The sequence below is a fragment of the Engystomops pustulosus genome, chromosome 7 (genome assembly GCF_040894005.1).
Source record: "Engystomops pustulosus chromosome 7, aEngPut4.maternal, whole genome shotgun sequence".
Classification (NCBI taxonomy): Eukaryota; Metazoa; Chordata; class Amphibia; order Anura; family Leptodactylidae; genus Engystomops; species Engystomops pustulosus.
Window position 1 is genome coordinate 38,078,578 of NC_092417.1, and position 18,686 is coordinate 38,097,263.

At 42.2% G+C, this 18,686-nt stretch overlaps 1 protein-coding gene across 1 annotated transcript in view; it reads right to left on the reverse strand.

Moving 5' to 3' along the window:
• Positions 1–18,686, reverse strand: part of GALNT16 (polypeptide N-acetylgalactosaminyltransferase 16) — a 76,776-nt gene that overhangs the window by 26,463 nt on the left and 31,627 nt on the right. Inside the window, exons 2-5 of the mRNA XM_072115488.1 lie at positions 9,279–9,454; positions 7,645–7,743; positions 5,378–5,445; positions 1,587–1,652 (exon numbers count right to left, since the gene is read on the reverse strand). Coding sequence (XP_071971589.1) covers positions 1,587–1,652; positions 5,378–5,445; positions 7,645–7,743; positions 9,279–9,454 — 409 coding nt within the window. The remainder of the gene's footprint in view (positions 1–1,586; positions 1,653–5,377; positions 5,446–7,644; positions 7,744–9,278; positions 9,455–18,686) is intronic.

Sequence of the window (18,686 nt, forward strand, 5' to 3'; positions counted from 1 at the left end):
CCGAATCGCGTTTTTCCGCCGGGCTTCCCAAATTTTTCTGATTTGTGGTGAATTGCCCAGGGATTTTGGCGCATCGGCGCCGGCTTTCACGCGACAGAAATCGGGGGGCGTGGCCGTCGGAAAACCTGACGGATTCGGAAAAACCGCAGCATTTTAAAAAAAATTGTGTTGCAAGAATATCACTCACATACAAGCAGGTGAATACCAGCGGACTTCAGCGCAGCAGCGACACCTAGTGGACATCGGGCACACGACCTTAGTGAATCCCGGCAGAACCCGAATCAGTGTCGGTGAACACGCCGCTGGATCACGTCTGGACCGGATAAGTAAATCTGCCCCACTGGTGTTTTCTGCATTATGCAGCAAACACCCATCTGAAACACCAGCTAGCTATCGGTGATGGCCCCTAAAGTTTTGTAACTCGTAAAAATTTTAATAAAAAGTGATTGAAAGGCTGTATAGCCTGAAAAAGGTAAAAATGAAAATATCATCACAACCCGCAATAAAACGAGACCTTACACCATTCCGTATGCCAAAATATAAAAAAGTTATTAGCAGGAAAATATGGGTAAATGGAGAGAAAGTTGATGCTCCGGCACTCACAAACTCTTGATAAAATCCAAAAATTCTTTATTCCATAGTATTTAAAAAATGCAGGGTCACATACTAACATATGTTAGTGGTATGTTGGTAACCACATAGAGATCATGACTAAGAACTAAATTATATAGTCTGAAACGCGTAGATATAGTGGATATGGATGTGCAATATGTGACCCTGCATTTTTAAATACTATGGAATAAAGAATTTTTGGATTTTTTTTGAAGAGTTTCTGATTGCCAGAGTACCAACTTTCTCTTCATTTACAAGTTCATCTTGGCTGGCCGACAGCACAGCCTGATTCCGGGCACCGGGAGCTGCACGAAGTTGGCTTACAAAGAAGCTGGGAACATACACGTGAGTGAGCGGATTCATTTGCCCCTTTTTTCTTGTTGTTCAGAATATGGGTAAACCTAATAAAACTTATATAAATTTGGTATCCACATGATCTTACCGACCTAGAAAATAAAGTGGGTTGTAATTTTGGACGCAAAATTAAAGCAGTGCACAAAAGAAACTTTCACCATTGGAGTTTTTCATTGATTTCACTGCAGTTGGAACTTTTTCCCGCTTCCCAGTACACGGCACAGAATATTATATACCACCAATACAAAGTACAATATGTTACGCAATTCCTTCCTTTCCAACAGCCTGGTAGAGCAACTGCAAATAGCGGACCATGGTGATGTACTTGAGGGACAACTTTAATAAGTTTTAGTGAATCCTTAAGAAGATAACCTCTAACAGGGCACAAGTGTCCTGGTCCACTGGTGGATACACCGGCACACTGGTGGGCTAGTCAGAGCCTGTAAATGGTTGATCCACACTTTTACCCAAAGGTGACTATTTACTCTTATAAAAAATTGTCCATGTTGAAACGGATAAAAAAAAATTGGAGCGTTCCTCTCAATTTTCCAAATCTATTCAGGAGACAGTGATTGAACTCTCTATAAATATCATACTTTACAATGCTTTTTATATCGCACCTTCTCTCCGGTTATTTCTCAGGCATTTAACCTTGGGTATCTTTGTCAGGAGCTGGCAGTCATCGGCTGTGAAAGAAGACAAGAAACAAATAATTGGCACATAGGTTTTTTTTTAGGTGAATCGTAATTATAAACTCCCAAGTGTGTTTCTATAGGAAGAATCTGCTTTCACTTATTATCGTATTAATCAGACTGACAGCACTAATCCTCTCAGCTAAAGTGCACTCATGCTCATCTGCTCCGATGGAAACCACTTCACAGAGCGAGCGCCTTCATCTCTCCTCATCAGACCCATTCACGCAGAAACCGCACTCAATTACAGCTACATCTAATGCACAACCTGTCTGCAAACAGATCTGGGCACCGCGCAGCTACTAATAGATGCCATCTTCCTAACACTAAACGTTGCGGGATGATATATTATTAATATTAATGATGAAGAAGTCAATTCCATTTATCTCTTTTTACATTTTTAAAGGTGCAAATTAACAAAAACACTAAATTCTACCTTTGCTTTAGATGTCATCGTCAACTTAATAAATCATCTTAATTTGCTATAACTCTATAGCATTCATTATGTTTATCTATTGCAAAGACTGATCATATGGTAGAGATTGATATTGGTTTCCAGAGCTAATAGGGAATTATTATAAAACTATTAGCTTGCTACTGCATGGAGGATCCGTGAAGAACAGCTTAAAGGAAATCTACCACCAGGATGAAGGTTTGTAAACCAAGCACATGCTGTGTGCCCCTTCTGACATGATCTGCTCTTCCTTCAGCTTCTTATGCCCTGATTTTTACCAAACAAGGCTTTAAAATTTACAAATTATCCTGAGGTGTTTCAGGCTCAATTAACAGATATAGAGCCCGCAGCCCCTCAGACTCATTTACATAATTTTTTAAAGGCATCTACCACCAGGATTAAGGATTGTAAACCAAGCACACTTGCTGGTGTGTGCCCTCTCTGGCAGGATCCACTTTTCCTTAAGCTTCTTATGGCCTTGTTTTTAAGAATAAAAGGCTTTACAAATTATGCAAATCAGCCTGAGGGGCTCCAGGCTCCATTCAAACCTAGCTCATATGCATAATTTTAAAATCCTTTTTTTTGTAAAAACCAGGGGATAAGAAGCTAAAAGAAGAGCATGTGCTACCAGAGTGGGCACACACCAGTATATCAGTGTGCTTGGTTTACAACCCTTCATCCTTGTGGTAGATGTTCTTTAAGCCTTATTTTGAAAAACAAGGGCATAAGAAGCTAAAATGAAGAGCAGATCCTGACAGAGGGGATCACACACCAGTATGTCAGTGTACATGGTGTACAATCCTTCATCCTGGTGGTAGATGTCCATTATGCCTTATTTTGTAAAAAACCAGGGCATAAGAATCTTGGTGTACATTCCTTCATCCGGGGGTAGATTCCCTTTAAAGTGCATAGGCGTCTCCCCCGAATTCTCATAGGATACGGCTCACACTGCTTGCCCCCTAGTGTCCTCATGTGTAGCTCCTCTGCCCCAGGTCCATTAATATGAGTTTATATATAAAAAAGAAGAGTGAATAAATCAGGCTATACCTTTTATATATACAAATGAGAGAGGATCGGGTTCCTCGCAGAGTTGATGGATTGACAAGGGAATCCACCTTACACATTATTCTTCTGTACTTCTACATTGTATGACTCATATGGACTATCTTTGATTTGTAAAGTTTTTGATTTAAAGATATGCTGGGGTCTAGGGTATTAGCCACTGAGGTATCATCTAAAATGCAAAGTCCCTTCTTCTGTCTGAACCCAATGAAGTAGTAGCATTCAGATGAATTGGAAATTAACTAAAGAAAATCTCATTTCCTTAGAAAGTCAATCTTCAGACAATAAATGGAAAGGAGGATATTACTTCTCTTCCTGTAATACACATATCTTACGTTTTTGTCATTTGACTTTTTAGCTTTACAACTTGATATATGACTAAATATTAAAGTAGTTTCTGGCAGACGGTCACAAGCACAAAGTCTGATCTGGTTTTACTGACTGAAATAATAATTCTGTGTCTTCTAGGGGAGTCATTTTTCCTATCTAGTCAATGGAGTCTATGAGTTATTTCAATAAGGGGAGATCAATCAGTTTTAAAGCCTCAAAGGGATTGTCCAGAAGAAAATTAGATAAGGTCTGGAAAGTGTCTGAAATAAAAATACATAAACCTAACACTAAACCTTTTTCACAGCTCGGGCAGATCAGTCCATTTTAAGGGCTTGCTGAAATGGAAGAAGTGATATTTCATTTGTGTTCAGGTCACCGCTGAGGCCAGTCACTGGCCTCAAAGGTGATCTGTACACAAACAGCAGCCCACTGATGAGGACTATCATTAGACCCCAATTAATATACAATATATACATCAAGTGTTCACAAACCAGGGCTACCTAATATATTTTTGCTGCATTTCCCCCCCAAACAATGCCTCCCTTTTCCATAGGAAGTGTCAGTCCCACTTGAATGAAGGTGGTCTACAATACTATATCTAGCTCAAAACAGGAAAAAAGCAGGCCTGTTTTTTTCAATAACTTCAAGACTATGTTTAAAGAATATCTACCATTTGTTTTTATGCATTGTGAACCAAACATATCATGTGAATGCTTTTGCTCTACTGATGCAGAAAAATATCTTGTTTAGTCCCTGATGCAAGTAGTTTTGTTCAAAAAACAATTATAAAATTCAGGACCTTGGGAAAGCTGTATGCAGACTGCCTGTAGTACATAAACACATTACACGAGCTTCCTGAACTGTCCAGACAGGAGTAATCAACCTGAGCTGGATGACTCATACACAGCAGCTGGGGGATGGTGCAGCGATTGATTACTTCAGCCTGTCAGGGACAACAATTTTTATTTCAGACAACAGGGACAACAATACAGCATTCTCTGAAGCAGTGCAAAATTAGGGTGAGAGGAGCGCATCCGGACAGCCACAGGATCGACAGAGCCTCATTATAATAATTTTATAATTGTTTTTTCAGCTAAAGCACTCAGTTCAGGGATTAAACAAGATATGTTTCTGCTTCAGTGTAGCTACAGCATTCTCGAGGTATGTTTAGATCATAATGCATAAAAGAAAATGGTAGATTTCCTTTAATGTCACTGAGCTCTCAGTATGACTATGAGACTATGAAACTGTGTGCCTGATTTTATGCACCTTTTTGCAATGGACATGGCCATAAAACCTAAACTCTGTAATAAGTGTCTCCATACTTATGGCCATATAGTGTATCACCCTGTATTATAGCAAGCTGTCACCTTTTCTAGCGAACTTGATGGCTGAGAACCTAATAAAGCATGAGCTATTAAGCTATTACAGCCCAGCGAGTAACAAAAGTGGCCATTTATCTTGGATCCAGAAGAATATAGGATTACTGGAGGAGAAAGCGTAGAGAAAAGACCCATGGAAAGTGTGCCGAGGCTTCACGTCATCCTCACAGCATGATCAGAGGAATGCTAATATAGGCCTAGGATTTGTAATAGGGCATCGCAGGTTTGCCAAGTGTCCAAACAGTAACAGACTGTGCTCCTCATCTGAACAATAGTCGCTGTCCTGGATATCTACGCAGTTGAAGTCTGTATAGGATTGTAACCCTCAAGTCTACAAAATCCATAAATAGATCCCATCTGCTATACGGAATAACACCTTCTGTACGCATATAACAGAATGAGCTCATCTCACTCACACTGTACTATACATCATTATGGGAGCGTGGTTCAGAATAGAAAACATTACAAACACAGTATAAAGAAAGACTCACGGTCTGAGCTGTAATCATCCACCAAAATAATCTCCTGTATTAGATTCGGAGGGCTCCGGATTAAAACACTGCCAGAGAAAGAGAAAAAAAATCCCATAAATGATGTACTGTATGATGGAGGATAGATCAAGAGTGTATTATATACACAATACAATAAGTTATGCCTCCTGCTAAGCAATGTGCATTTTTTTCGGGCCGCAGAGACAGATTTGTGGTGTTTTTTTGTGATCAACGTGTCCAGGGGCGAATAAGACTGCCATGGGCCATGGGCCATGGGCTCTGGGCTTTATAAATATTATAGCCCCTTCAAGTCTGGAAATCTCTTCCTACATCTGGTACTGGAATCAGCTTCTTTGGGAATGAAGGATGTGTCCCTTCTGACTACTTTCAATCTGTGGTTTTAGGACCTTCAAAAGTCTTGAAATGGCTCTTATGTACATCTGTATTGAGAGCAGGAACAGATCTATGAGGATTTTGTAGGTTTCGGCACTTCTCAGTATAAAATGTGGTGGGTGGTTTGGGTTCGGGCTACCACCAAACCACCTTTATTATAATCCACTACTGCTTGAGTCATCCACATCTGAGCTGTTTTTGCAAATTCGACTGGCAAGTAATACCACTGTATTGCTCGAACAACTTGAAGGGTCACATGATTGTGTTAGAAAGTAACATATATACAACATATATACATATATAACAGATATACAAATACGGAACACATACGGATGACCCTGCACCGCAATCCTAAATACAATTTTAGGTACACAGCCATGTGCTTTGGTCGTGACATAACCATGAGGACTGCTCATACTGCAAAAGATAGTGCAGGTCCTATTCTTGCTCGTGTGTAGCCCCAGCAGTCACTTTCTATGGAAATAGTCAATGCCAGAAGAGCTGCAAGCAACAGCACACAATTACTTGTGTCCCACAAAACTTACTCATCCACCCTCATTGTGCCTGTGTTGAAAAGTGCAGGAAAGACATCCCAACTTAAATGTCTCCTTACACTATTAAAATTTTCCCCAAACTTTTTCTCCCTTTGTCTATGCTGTCGACACCCACTGTAGAGTTTCCCCACCCACTACCACTTAGGCCCGCCCACTGCAGGGTACATAAAATGGTAAGAAGATCTACTGTTCTAACTGCGAAATACACTATGCAGTGAGAGGTAGGACAAGAAGAGGACTTTGGCTCAGGTTGAGATATGAAAAAACACTGAGCTGTCAGTCAAAAAGTGGAGGCAGGGTTCACTGGCAGCCCAGGAGAAAACATGACTCTTCTCTTCAGAAGTTGACTCATGTCTGTTCATTTGCATATCAGAAAAATGGTTGTTATTAAGGTACAGTGATTCAGGGGAAAATTATTTTAGTGGATATGGGGAGGAATTTCAACCCTTTACCATCAGATATTACGGGTGTCATGGGTAACATTCTATTCTTAACATAATGATACCTGGAACTTGAAAACATGCTTATATGTAAACTCTGTGCTAACTATAAAAAGATCCGCCCATATTAGTAATAGTTTACATCTGCAAAGCAGAATGTGCTGTACAGCTAAGGATCTTTTAGAAGAAAGCCAGACTGTTCAGGTTAATGTACTTGACACTAAATGTGCCATATTAATGGAACAAGGACCACACTGTTATTCTGCAATGTCTGGCACATAAGCCTTTCCTTATCTTAAAGCCAATAAGGTGGAGATAGAATTGGTATTTTTCGCCATGCAGACATGAGCTAATCCAAGGGAAAGGAATGTAAACTTAATTCCAAGTCAAACATTTCAGAGAGATTGCAGCTCATTTATACTGTAGCTGTCACATTTCCAATGTTGCAATGACCGCAATTATTCTACAATTAAAGGACATCATCTAATAAGGTTAAAGCAGGTTGTTCAGTTTATAAACTCCATTTCCAAAAAAGCCTTATTATGCCATAGTTTGTACGGATGAAAAAAAGGACATTAGATTCAAGGTACAATTCTGCCATGGTGATCCAGAAGAAGATTCTTCTTTTCAGATTCTGGCAATCAGAATCAACAATCCATCTCCAGAAATTACGCAGCTATCTGTAATATTGTTAAACCATGAGATATTCAGGCCATATTCAGGAATCCAAAAACTTGCTGATGGGCTGATCCAAGCATTCATGTTTTCGAGGGAGTCTGAAGGAATAGCTATGGTCTGCATGTTCGGGATGAACATCTAGGAATGGTGTATGAGCATTGCTATATATAGATAAAGAATATGGTCCGGAAAGATTACCAACCTTTTTATGGTTCGGAGAAGAGTAGATCGGGCTTCATTGTGAAAAGTGATTATAACACTAGTCGATGGGAGGTCATTGTCGTAATGTGCAGAGGTGCATCTGGTAAGGAACAGAAATAAAGGAATGTTATAACTAATGGAAAACATTAACAGCTAATGATTTGTAATATGTATTAGTATAATTACATTCAAGAGGATCTATCGTCACCTCTTTACTATTAGGATACAGAAAGGGATGGCTCCTGAATTAGATGAAACTGTGTTTACAGCATAAACGGTTTAAAATCCCAGACCACAAAGACAAATTTTCTGCATGTTTTTTTTATGAGTAAGTTTCCATTTTGCTTTGGCTGTACAATGGATCACTCTTACAGAAAGAGACTTCAATACTTCCAAGACTTCAGTCTGTACCAATTTCTATCGCCGGACTATGGTACCTTGGAGCTACCAGCAAAAGTCCCTTTCCCTTTGGCAAATTCGTGAAACATTCATCTGTCTAGCCCCTACCACTTACTGTTTATATTATACAGGACATGTCTGTATTTTGCCGACTGGCTGTTGAATAGACTTAACCTTAGATCTGTAAGCCAGAGATACATGCTCCCATAGCATTGGAATTGGAAGGGCAGATACTGGTTGACATCCCTGTTACCCAATATATACATGCACCTATAAACTGGGAAGTTTACTAAAAATTGTACCTAGTGTGTTAAAAGGGTGCTCGAGCAGCTATACAATCCATTCCCATGTGTAGTACAGTGCTATGCACACCTCCCAATGGTCCCGGATCCAGAGGGACAATCCCGGTTTCCGCTGGGCAGGTGGTATGTGCCATCAAATCCTCCGGACGCAGACACAGCTTATTACAGTGATAATGCAGAGAGCCATTAGCTCCCTGCACTATCATTGTTCCTCTGGTTCTGCCTTATGTAGCAGAGTCGGCAGTCTACGACATCATGTGATGATGTCATCTCTGCCTGCCGGCTTCACTGCAACAAACAGCAGAAGAGATGAGAGAGGAGCTGCTGTGGGGGAACAGGGAAAGGTGAGCGTAAAGGTATTTGCGTAAAGTAAAGGGTGGAGAAAAGGCATAGATTAGGTTAAAAATAATTGTCCCTCTTCCTTATGGTGCTATGCACTGCTCATCACAGTGAGCTGGGCACTTATTCTGGACCAACTGAGCGTCCAACTTCACCTCTGTGGGCTACCCTTTGCTGTGCCTGTTTTATGTCTGTTTGGGTAACATTGAGAATTGGAAATGGAAGGTCAAATCTTCCACAAAGAAATATGATCTGTGTTGTTGCAGGTAGGAGACCAACAAAAATGGAAGAACAAGTTACCAAAAAGTCCTAGATTATGAGTGAAAATTGAAACCGAAGACCATTTATATCTTCTTATACTAGTAACTACATCTTTACTCTTCACTGAACAACTCACTAATGTCCTTCTATGCAGGCATCTTGATCTACTTATGGAATTGCATTATGTGTACTGAACAGTCTTGAAGATTTAAGCCCCCAAAAGCCACAACTGTTTCCTGGGATAGTATTTACAGTGAATATAATCCTCACAGATGTTTGACACACAGCCAGGGTAGGACAATCCAACCTAGATGACCTATCCCCCAAATACTACCTGTAATGTCTTGTGTCCCGAATGGGCCGGTCGCTGCTCAGCTTGTCACTTTCCAGCTGGTTGAAGGCATGCTGCCGGTACGGATCTTCTCCAGCCTTCAAATACTTTGAGGATAGATACAACTTCTCATCAAAGCCATTCAGCTTCCCTTTCTCTGTCTGTAAGGCTGACGTCACCTGGAACAAAACCCATTTCATGAAACGTGCTCTGATTATATTTTAGTCTACAAATCCCTAAACAATTCTCCACACTCTAATATTTTTGGCAGATGAAAAAGGTGAAGAAACAAAAGGCAGAAAAGTTTGTTCCGTACTGACTGCCTATGGCATTGTCAGCTTACAAAAACATGATTAAATGAGATTTAAAAATAAAAAAATAAAAAATCAAGTACAGGCAGTCCCGACTTACAGGTGACCCCTAGTTAGAGATGGACCTTTCTACCCACTGTGACCTCTGGGAAGGTCTCTGGATGCTGGTAATTTAGTGAACTGCAATGAAGGTGTCTACAATGAAATTTTATTGTTAACACTTGTTCCTATGATAACCCAAGATTAGCAAAATCTAGTTGTCTCAGGGGCAATACATAATAATAATCATAGACTGGAATAGGTGTAGAGGAGAGCAACCAAGATTATAAGGGGAATGGGGGGGGGGGACTATGGGGGGACATCTCCTATGCCTAGAGGGAAGGTGATTCTACCATCAACATAGACAGGGGGCATCCCCTATACACCTAGAGGAGAGGCAGTTCTACCGTCACCATAGACAAGTGGCATCCTCTACACCTAGAGGAGAAGTGGTTCTACCATCACCATAGACAGGGGGCATCCTCTACACCTAGAGGAGAGGGGACTCTACCCTAACCAACAGGGGGCATCCTCTACACCTAGAGGAGAGGAGGTTCTACCATTACAATAGACAGGGGGCATCCTCTTCACCTAGAGGAGAGGCAGATCTACCAACACCATAGACAGGGGACATCCTCTACACCTAGAGGAGAGGTGATTCTACATCACCATAGACAGGGGGCATCCTCTACACCTAGAGTAAAGGTTGTTTTACCATCACCATAGACAGGGGGCATTCTCTACACCTAGAGAAGAGGTAGTTCTATCATCGCCATAGACAGTGGGCATCCTCTACACCTAGAGGAGAGGTGATTTTACCATCATCATAGACAGGGGGCATCCTCTACACCTAGAGGAGAGGCAGTTCTACCATCATCATAGACAGGGGGCGTCCTCTACACCTAGAGGAGAGGCAGTTCTACCATCACCATAGACAGAGGGCATCCTCTACACCTTGAGGAGAGGTAGTTCTACCATCACCATAGACAGGGGGCATCCTCTACACCTAGAGGAGAGGTTGTTCTACCTTCACCATAGACAAGGGGCATCCTCTAGACCTAGAGGAGAGGAGGTTCTACCATCACCATAGACAGGGTGCATCCTCTACACCTAGAGGAGAGGTGGTTCTACCATCACCATAGACAGGGGGCATCCTCTACACCTAGATGAGAGGCGGTTCTACCATCACCATAGACAGGGGGCATCCTCTACACCTGGAGAAGAGGTAGTTCTATCATCACCATAGACAGGGGACATCCTCTACAACTAGCGGAGAGGCTGTTCTACCATCGCCATAGACAGGGGGAATCCTCTACACCTAGAGGAGAGGAGGTTCTACCATCACCATAGACAGGGGGCATCCTCTACACCTAGAGAAGAGGTGGTTCTACCATCACCATAGACAGGCGACATCCTCTACACCTAGAGGAGAAGAGGGTCTACCATCACCATAGACAGGGGGCATCCTCTACACCTAGAGGAGAAGAGGGTCTACCATCACCATAGACAGGGGGCATTCTCTACACCTAGAGGAGAGGTGGTTTTACCATCACCATAGACAGGGGGATCCTCTACACCTAGAGGAGAGGTGATTCTACCATCACCATAGACAGGGGGCATCCTCTACACCTAGAGGAGAGGAGGTTCTACCATCACCATAGACAGGGGGATCCTCTACACCTAGAGGAGAGGAGGTTCTACCATCACCATAGACAGCGGGATCCTTTACACCTAGAGGAGAGGTAGTTCTATCATCACCATAGACAGGGGACATCCTCTACACCTAGAGGAGAGGCGATTCTATTATCACCATAGACAGGGGGCATCCTCTACAACTAGAGGAGAGGCGATTCTATTATCACCATAGACAGGGGGCATCCTCTACACCTAGAGGAGAGGCGGTTCTACCATCACCATAGACAGGGGTATCCTCTACAACTTGAGGAGAGGCAGTTCTACCATCACTATAGACAGGGGGCATCCTCTACACGTAGAGGAGCTTCTGCCATCCCCATAGACAGGGGGCATCCTCCACACCTAGAGGAGAGGTTGTTTTACCATCCCCATAGACAGGGGGCATCCTCTTAACCTTCTAGAAGAGGAGATTCTACCATCACCATAGACAGGGGGCATCCTCTACACCTAGAGGAGAGGCGGTTCTACCATCACCATAGACAGGGGGATCCTCTACACCTAGAGGAGAGGTAGTTCTACCATCACCATAGACAGGGGGATCCTCTACACCTAGAGGAGAGGTAGTTCTATCATTACCATAGACAGGGGGCATCCTCTACACCTAGAGGAGAGGCGATTCTATTATCACCATAGACAGAGGGCATCCTCTACACCTAGAGGAGAGGCGGTTCTACCATCACCATAGACAGGGGCATCCTCTACAACTTGAGGAGAGGCAGTTCTACCATCACTATAGACAGGGGGCATCCTTTACAACTTGAGGAGAGGCGGTTCTACCATCCCCATAGACAGGGGGCATCCTCTACACCTAGAGGAGAGGCAGTTCTACCATCAATATAGACAGGGGGCATTCTCCACACCTAGAGGAGAGGTTGTTTTACCATCCCCATAGACCGGGGGCATCCTCTTAACCTTCTAGAAGAGGAGATTCTACCATCACCATAGACAGGGGGCATCCTCTACACCTAGAGGAGAGGCGGTTCTACCATCACCATAGACAGGGGGATCCTCTACACCTAGAGGAGAGGTAGTTCTACCATCACCATAGACAGGAGGGTCCTCTACACCTAGAGGAGAGGTAGTTCTATCATCACCATAGACAGGGGGCATCCTCTACACCTAGAGGAGAGGCGATTCTATTATCACCATAGACAGGGGGCATCCTCTACACCTAGAGGAGAGGCAGTTCTACCATCAATAAAGACAGGGGGCATCCTCCACACCTAGAGGAGAGGTTGTTTTACCATCCCCATAGACAGGGGGCATCCTCTACACCTAGAGGAGAGGAGGTTCTACCATCACCATAGACAGGAGGCATCCTCTACACCTAGAGGAGAGGAGGTTCTACCATCCCCATAGACAGGGGGCATCCTCTACACCTAGAGGAGAAGTTGTTTTACCATCCCCATAGACAGGGGGCATCCTCTACACCTAGAGGAGAGGAGGTTCTACCATCCCCATAGACAGGGGGCATCCTCTTAACCTTCTAGAAGAGGAGTTTCTACTATGGCCATAGACAGAGGGCATCCCCTATACACCTAGAGGAGAGGCGGTTCTGCCAACCCCATAGACAGGGGGCATCCTCCACACCTAGAGGAGAGGTTGTTTTACCATCCCCATAGACAGGGGGCATCCTCTTAACCTTCTAGAAGAGGAGATTCTACTATCGCCATAGACAGGGGGCATCCCCTATACACCTAGAGGAGAAGGGGTTCTACCATCACCATAGACAGGGGGCATCCTCTACACCTAGAGGAGAAGGGGTTCTACCATCACCATAGACAGGGGGCATCCTCTACACCTAGAGGAGAGGCGATTCTACCATCACCATAGACAGGGGACATCCTCTACACCTGGAGGAGAGGTGATTCTACCATCACCATAGACAGGGGGCATCCTCTACACCTAGAGGAGAGGCGGCTCTACCATCACCATAGACGGGGGCATCCTCTACAACTTGAGGAGAGGTGGTTCTACCATCACCATAAACAGGGATTCTTTACTGTAAGAGCACAAAGACTATGGAATCCTCTGCCGCAAGAGGTTGTTATGGCAGATACTTTGTATATGAGAAAAAACTTTTGTTTAATCTTATAGGTTTGACTTGATGGACCTGTGTCTTTTTCCAACCTTAAATACTCATACTATGATAATAAAATTTTTGTCAGGAGTTACACTTACAAAATATAACTGTTCTAATTTACATACAAATTCAACTTAAGAACAAATCTACAGAACCTATCTTGTTGGTAACCCAGGAATGCCTGTACTAACCTTGCAAATCCCCAACCCCCATGGTCTATTTTCATCTCTATTTCTGAGAACAATATGAAACCAAGTAAAGTCAAAGCAGTAGGACAAAGGGGTAATAGCTTACGGGGTAATAGCTTACGGGGTAATAGCTTACGGAGTGTAGGCTTTTTGCTTTTGTTTACCACTGATTAACACTTTAATACTAGGTTCACATTATGTTTTTTGTGATATGGTCAGTATGTACGTCAGGAAAACTCCTATACTGACAGACAGAGGCATTCTTTTTGCATCTGTATGCACAGTGAGATACATCTTCCCATCCTGCTACCTTCTGCTGAGCAATGTAGACACTCAGCAGAGGCCATTGGAGGCAATAGGGGACAGATGCAAAGTATTACATCCGCTACTGGCCTCCCCTGAGCGTAAACGTTGATCTGCAGGAGGGAGGTCCCCAGTGATGTTATGTCCATATAAGGACAGGGATATCATTGGGGAAAACACCCTGAACATGGACAGTATCCAATCACTGGCTGCTGCCAATATTCACTCCTCCCACTTTCAAGGGGGAGGTGCAGGACAACAAATCCCATTGTATGTCTCTCCCGATGTATTTTTAAAACAGATACAAAAAAAAGATGTGAATAAAGCCTATAAGCCAAAGTCAAATAAAGATACATTATCAGCTACTTTCATCTTAGATTTAGTACTTTTACAAAGTACTACTATTACCTTTATTACTTTTTTTTCCATTTCGCTATTCAAATATTCACTAAATGATTTATTACTTAAGATGGCAAAAGAAAAATCACTGGGTCTAAAACTTAAAGTTACTAGGTCGGGCAATCAGTCTGACAATTTTGCCTATTGCTAGTAATAAAAGGATTTGCAAATGGATTCAATCCTCTCTTTACATATAATTTGTATTCAAAGGCAGAAATCATATTCCACCATGCAAGTCAGGAACAAAATAAGGTCTAGTAAATAGTGGTGTCTCACTGTAATAGGAAGTAAATTACACAGCACATGGTACAATGAGTGAAGTGCCCTTGTACAGCCGGTCACACATTTGTTCACATCATGGCAATTACAGCCTGGCAGTAGTTTTGCATTTAATAGTTCTGTATGTATATTTGCAAAATGAATGGCCAAGGACTGCGGGGTATTGGTGCTTTCACTGCAGCTAATGAAAGTAAATGTGATCGCCGAGCAAAGCTTGCCTAAAAAAAAAAAAAAATCAACGTTTGGAATTTTTGGGACCATTATGTCACGGTTGCCATGAACTTGCAAACAGGACTGCATTTGCTTTCATAGCCTATGGTTTTTGGCCGTGTGCCAGGCGTCATAGCTAGTCACTGTGTAGCTCTAGCTGTATGCAAAATACATTGCAGTCACACAGAGTGGGCAGAAGTGAAAATCGAAAGATAGTTGGCAACCTTGCTTCCCTCACCGGACGTCCTAGTAATTGTATTAGGAAATTATAAGTAATGATTAGAGATGAACAAATCATCCAATATTCCATTTGTTGTAGCTTAGAGTGGTTGGCCAATCATTGCCAATCCCTGACTGCACGACTACATCTGACTGCACAGCCCCATCCATCAGCCTGAAGCCAGCAGGTCACGGACTTCACAAAAAATTCTGTGTCCTGCTGCCCAGGGGGTCACGAGATCCATGGTTCCGGCAGGGAATCCTGAACTTCAACGGGGTAAGTATAATATGGATGACCCTATTAGAGTATTATACTCACCCAGGGGTGTAACTAGAAGAGGCTGGGTCCCATAGCAGACTTTTGAATGGGCACCCCCTTTCCCCTTAAAATAATATACATATCTGTATACTCACACACAGTACATATACACACATACATACAGTACTATATAGACTAAATATACATCACATCACATATACACACACATATAAAGCAAATACACACAAACATGCAACACATACACATCCAATATTCCGGATGCTGGGGCCCCCTGGCACTGCAGGCCCCATAGAAGCTGCTATGGCTGCTACCGTTATTATCGTTAGTTATGCCCCTGTACATTTCCTGTTAAACTTTTGGTTAAGTGGCCAACCCCTTTAAGGTCCAAATCGAATCAAACCGAATCAATGTTGCGCCAATTGCCTTGAATTTGGTATATGACTCCATCTAGTCCTTGAAAACACCTATTTTTCATGAAAAGCTCCTATCTCATATCATTAATTTTTCAAAAATGTCAACATTTTCCTTCACCAACACCCCTCCCAAAACTCTAGGATGAATGACAGTATTAGCTAGTCGCCATTTTGAATGATTTTTCCAAAGAAACATCAAACATGTAACAAATCTACAAACCTCATAATTGATTTGCTCATCCTTAAAAATGAAATTACGATTTTTTTGATCTTACGGTTAAATGTTTATAGCTGTGTCTTAACCAGTCACATAGGACAGCATATAAAGTATGGTTATGGTTAGAGATGAGAAAATCTATTTGTCGATTCTGTACAAATTTACTAGGTTTTAGGAATCAAATCACAGTTTAATATTTTCTAATTTGCTTTGCAGGAATCTTGTATATATGTTAATAATGGACGTGTAACAACTCCGTTAAAATGTCCATTAATTATCAAAATCGACTTTTAATGGTTTGCATCACGCCCGTTAACACATACAAGAAGGGGGTGAGACGGCTCCCGTTGCTAGATGTGTCTTCCTCAGGGTTAAGAAAATACGCTTCCTGTTCACGTCATTTTAGCGTGAACAGAAAATTTTTAAAATAAAATTAGGAAAAAACTATGTGTTTTAGAGGACTAGAAGAAGTTATATGCCAATTTCTCTGACAATGGTTTAGACCAAATAGATTTGCATTCAACTCAAATCTTACAATAAGTTTGGCAAAGCAAAAATCTGGCAAATTTGGCAAAGCTTTGGTAGTTCTCTACTGAGAACTACCAAAAGATTTATCAGAGTTGCAGAGAGGAAAAAACTTCTAGTTGCTGATGGCAACCAATCAGAGGATAGCTTTCATTTTTTACACTGCTGCTGTGAAACCTGAGCCCTGATTGATTGCCATGAGCAACAGGAACAGTTTTGCTCTCAGACACGTATGATAAATCCATGTAAATGAGTAAACTAAGCTTAAACTCATCAAACTAATCACCAATACAAGAGATCCACTCTTAAAACCAACCCTTTAGTAATTCTTTATTTATATAACGCACACAGATTACGGAGCGCTGAACAAAGCATGTCAAATTGGTCCCTGTCCCCAATGGGGCTCACAATCTAAACAACCTACCAGTATGTTTTGGAGTGTGGGAGGAAACCAGAGGACCCGGAGGAAACCCATGCAAACACAGAGAGAACATACAAAAAACTCTTTCAAAGAAACCTACTGTAATTTATTTTTGTCCCATATCTTTCTCCACCTTCTCTATTACCCTCCAGCCCCACTGTTTCTGCTACTATATATATATATATATATATATATATACTGTGTATGGTTCATAGAATACATACACATACAATACCCTATTGTATCATACCCTTTCCAGGTTGTAAGTTTATGATCAGGCTCTTATCCAACATACGTCTGCTCGTATCTGCTTGTAGTCATATCTGTCATTGTGCCCTGTAAGTTATTATAGAGCACTGCTGACAATGTTGGCACTTTATTTATTGGAGTAATATGCGTCATTCTGGAGCACAATGTGCACACACAGCAGAGTTCTCTCTGTCCTGGCACATTCAGTACATTAAGAAGGGTCTTTCAGATCTTTCTTGGTCGTGTCATTTGTGTAAAATTGCACAATATGAAAAGTTATGGTTGTCCCGTCACAGCCTAATTAAAACACATCTCTCATTTCTCTTCTGGCCAAATAGTTTCTTGGTTATATCACAGTGGGCTGAGCTGCTATTCTTATAAGCAGATGTTCCTGTGTGGGGTAGGGGGGCTCACAGCTGTGTTACAAGCGGTCGATTCCAACATTAACCATGGAAGGCCAGCAGAGACATACTGCAGATTTGCATAACAAACGACACCAATATTACTGGACCAAGTCATAACCAAACAGCTGTTTATGAAGAGGGGTGAATTATTTAAAGATTTGGCAAAGGAAACTTAAATGTGACTAAAGTGAAGTAAGACGTAACATGTAATTCTTGCACAATGTACTCCCAACCAGATACAGCCACGTTTACAAGTAAATGAACGTTGCATAATCGATCCAAATTGATCCATTCTCACTGAACGGAGAATGGCCATCTCAAATTATGACGAAAAAGTGATGAATTGACACTTACTTAAAATCATACATGAATATACACTCACCGGCCACTTTATTAGGTACACCTGTCCAACTGCTTGTTAACACTTAATTTCTAATCAGCCATTCACATGGCGGCAACTCAGTGCATTTAGGCATGTAGACATGGTCAAGACAATCTCTGAACGCACAGTACGTTGAACTTTGAGGCAGATGGGCTACAGCAGCAGAAGACCACACCAGGTGCCACTCCTTTCAGCTAAGAACAGGAAACTGAGGCTACAATTTGCACAAGCTCATCGAAATTGGACAGTAGAAGATTGGAAAAACGTTGCCTGGTCTGATGAGTCTCGATTTCTGCTGCAACATTCGGATGGTAGGGTCAGAATTTGGCGTCAACAACATGAAAGCATGGATCCATCCTGCCTTGTATCAACGGTTCAGGCTGGTGGTGGTGGTGTCATGGTGTGGGGAATATTTTCTTGGCACTCTTTGGGCTCCTTGGTACCATTTGAGCATCGTTGCAACGCCACAGCCTACCTGAGTATTGTTGCTGACCATGTCCATCCCTTTATGACCACAATGTACCCAACATCTGATGGCTACTTTCAGCAGGATAATGCGCCATGTCATAAAGCTGGAATCATCTCAGACTGGTTTCTTGAACATGACAATGAGTTCACTGTACTCAAATGGCCTCCACAGTCACCAGATCTCAATCCAATAGAGCATCTTTGGGATGTGGTGGAACGGGAGATTCGCATCATAGATGTGCAGCCGACAAATCTGCGGCAACTGTGTGATGCCATCTTGTCAATATGGACCAAAATCTCTGAGGAATGCTTCCAGCACCTTGTTG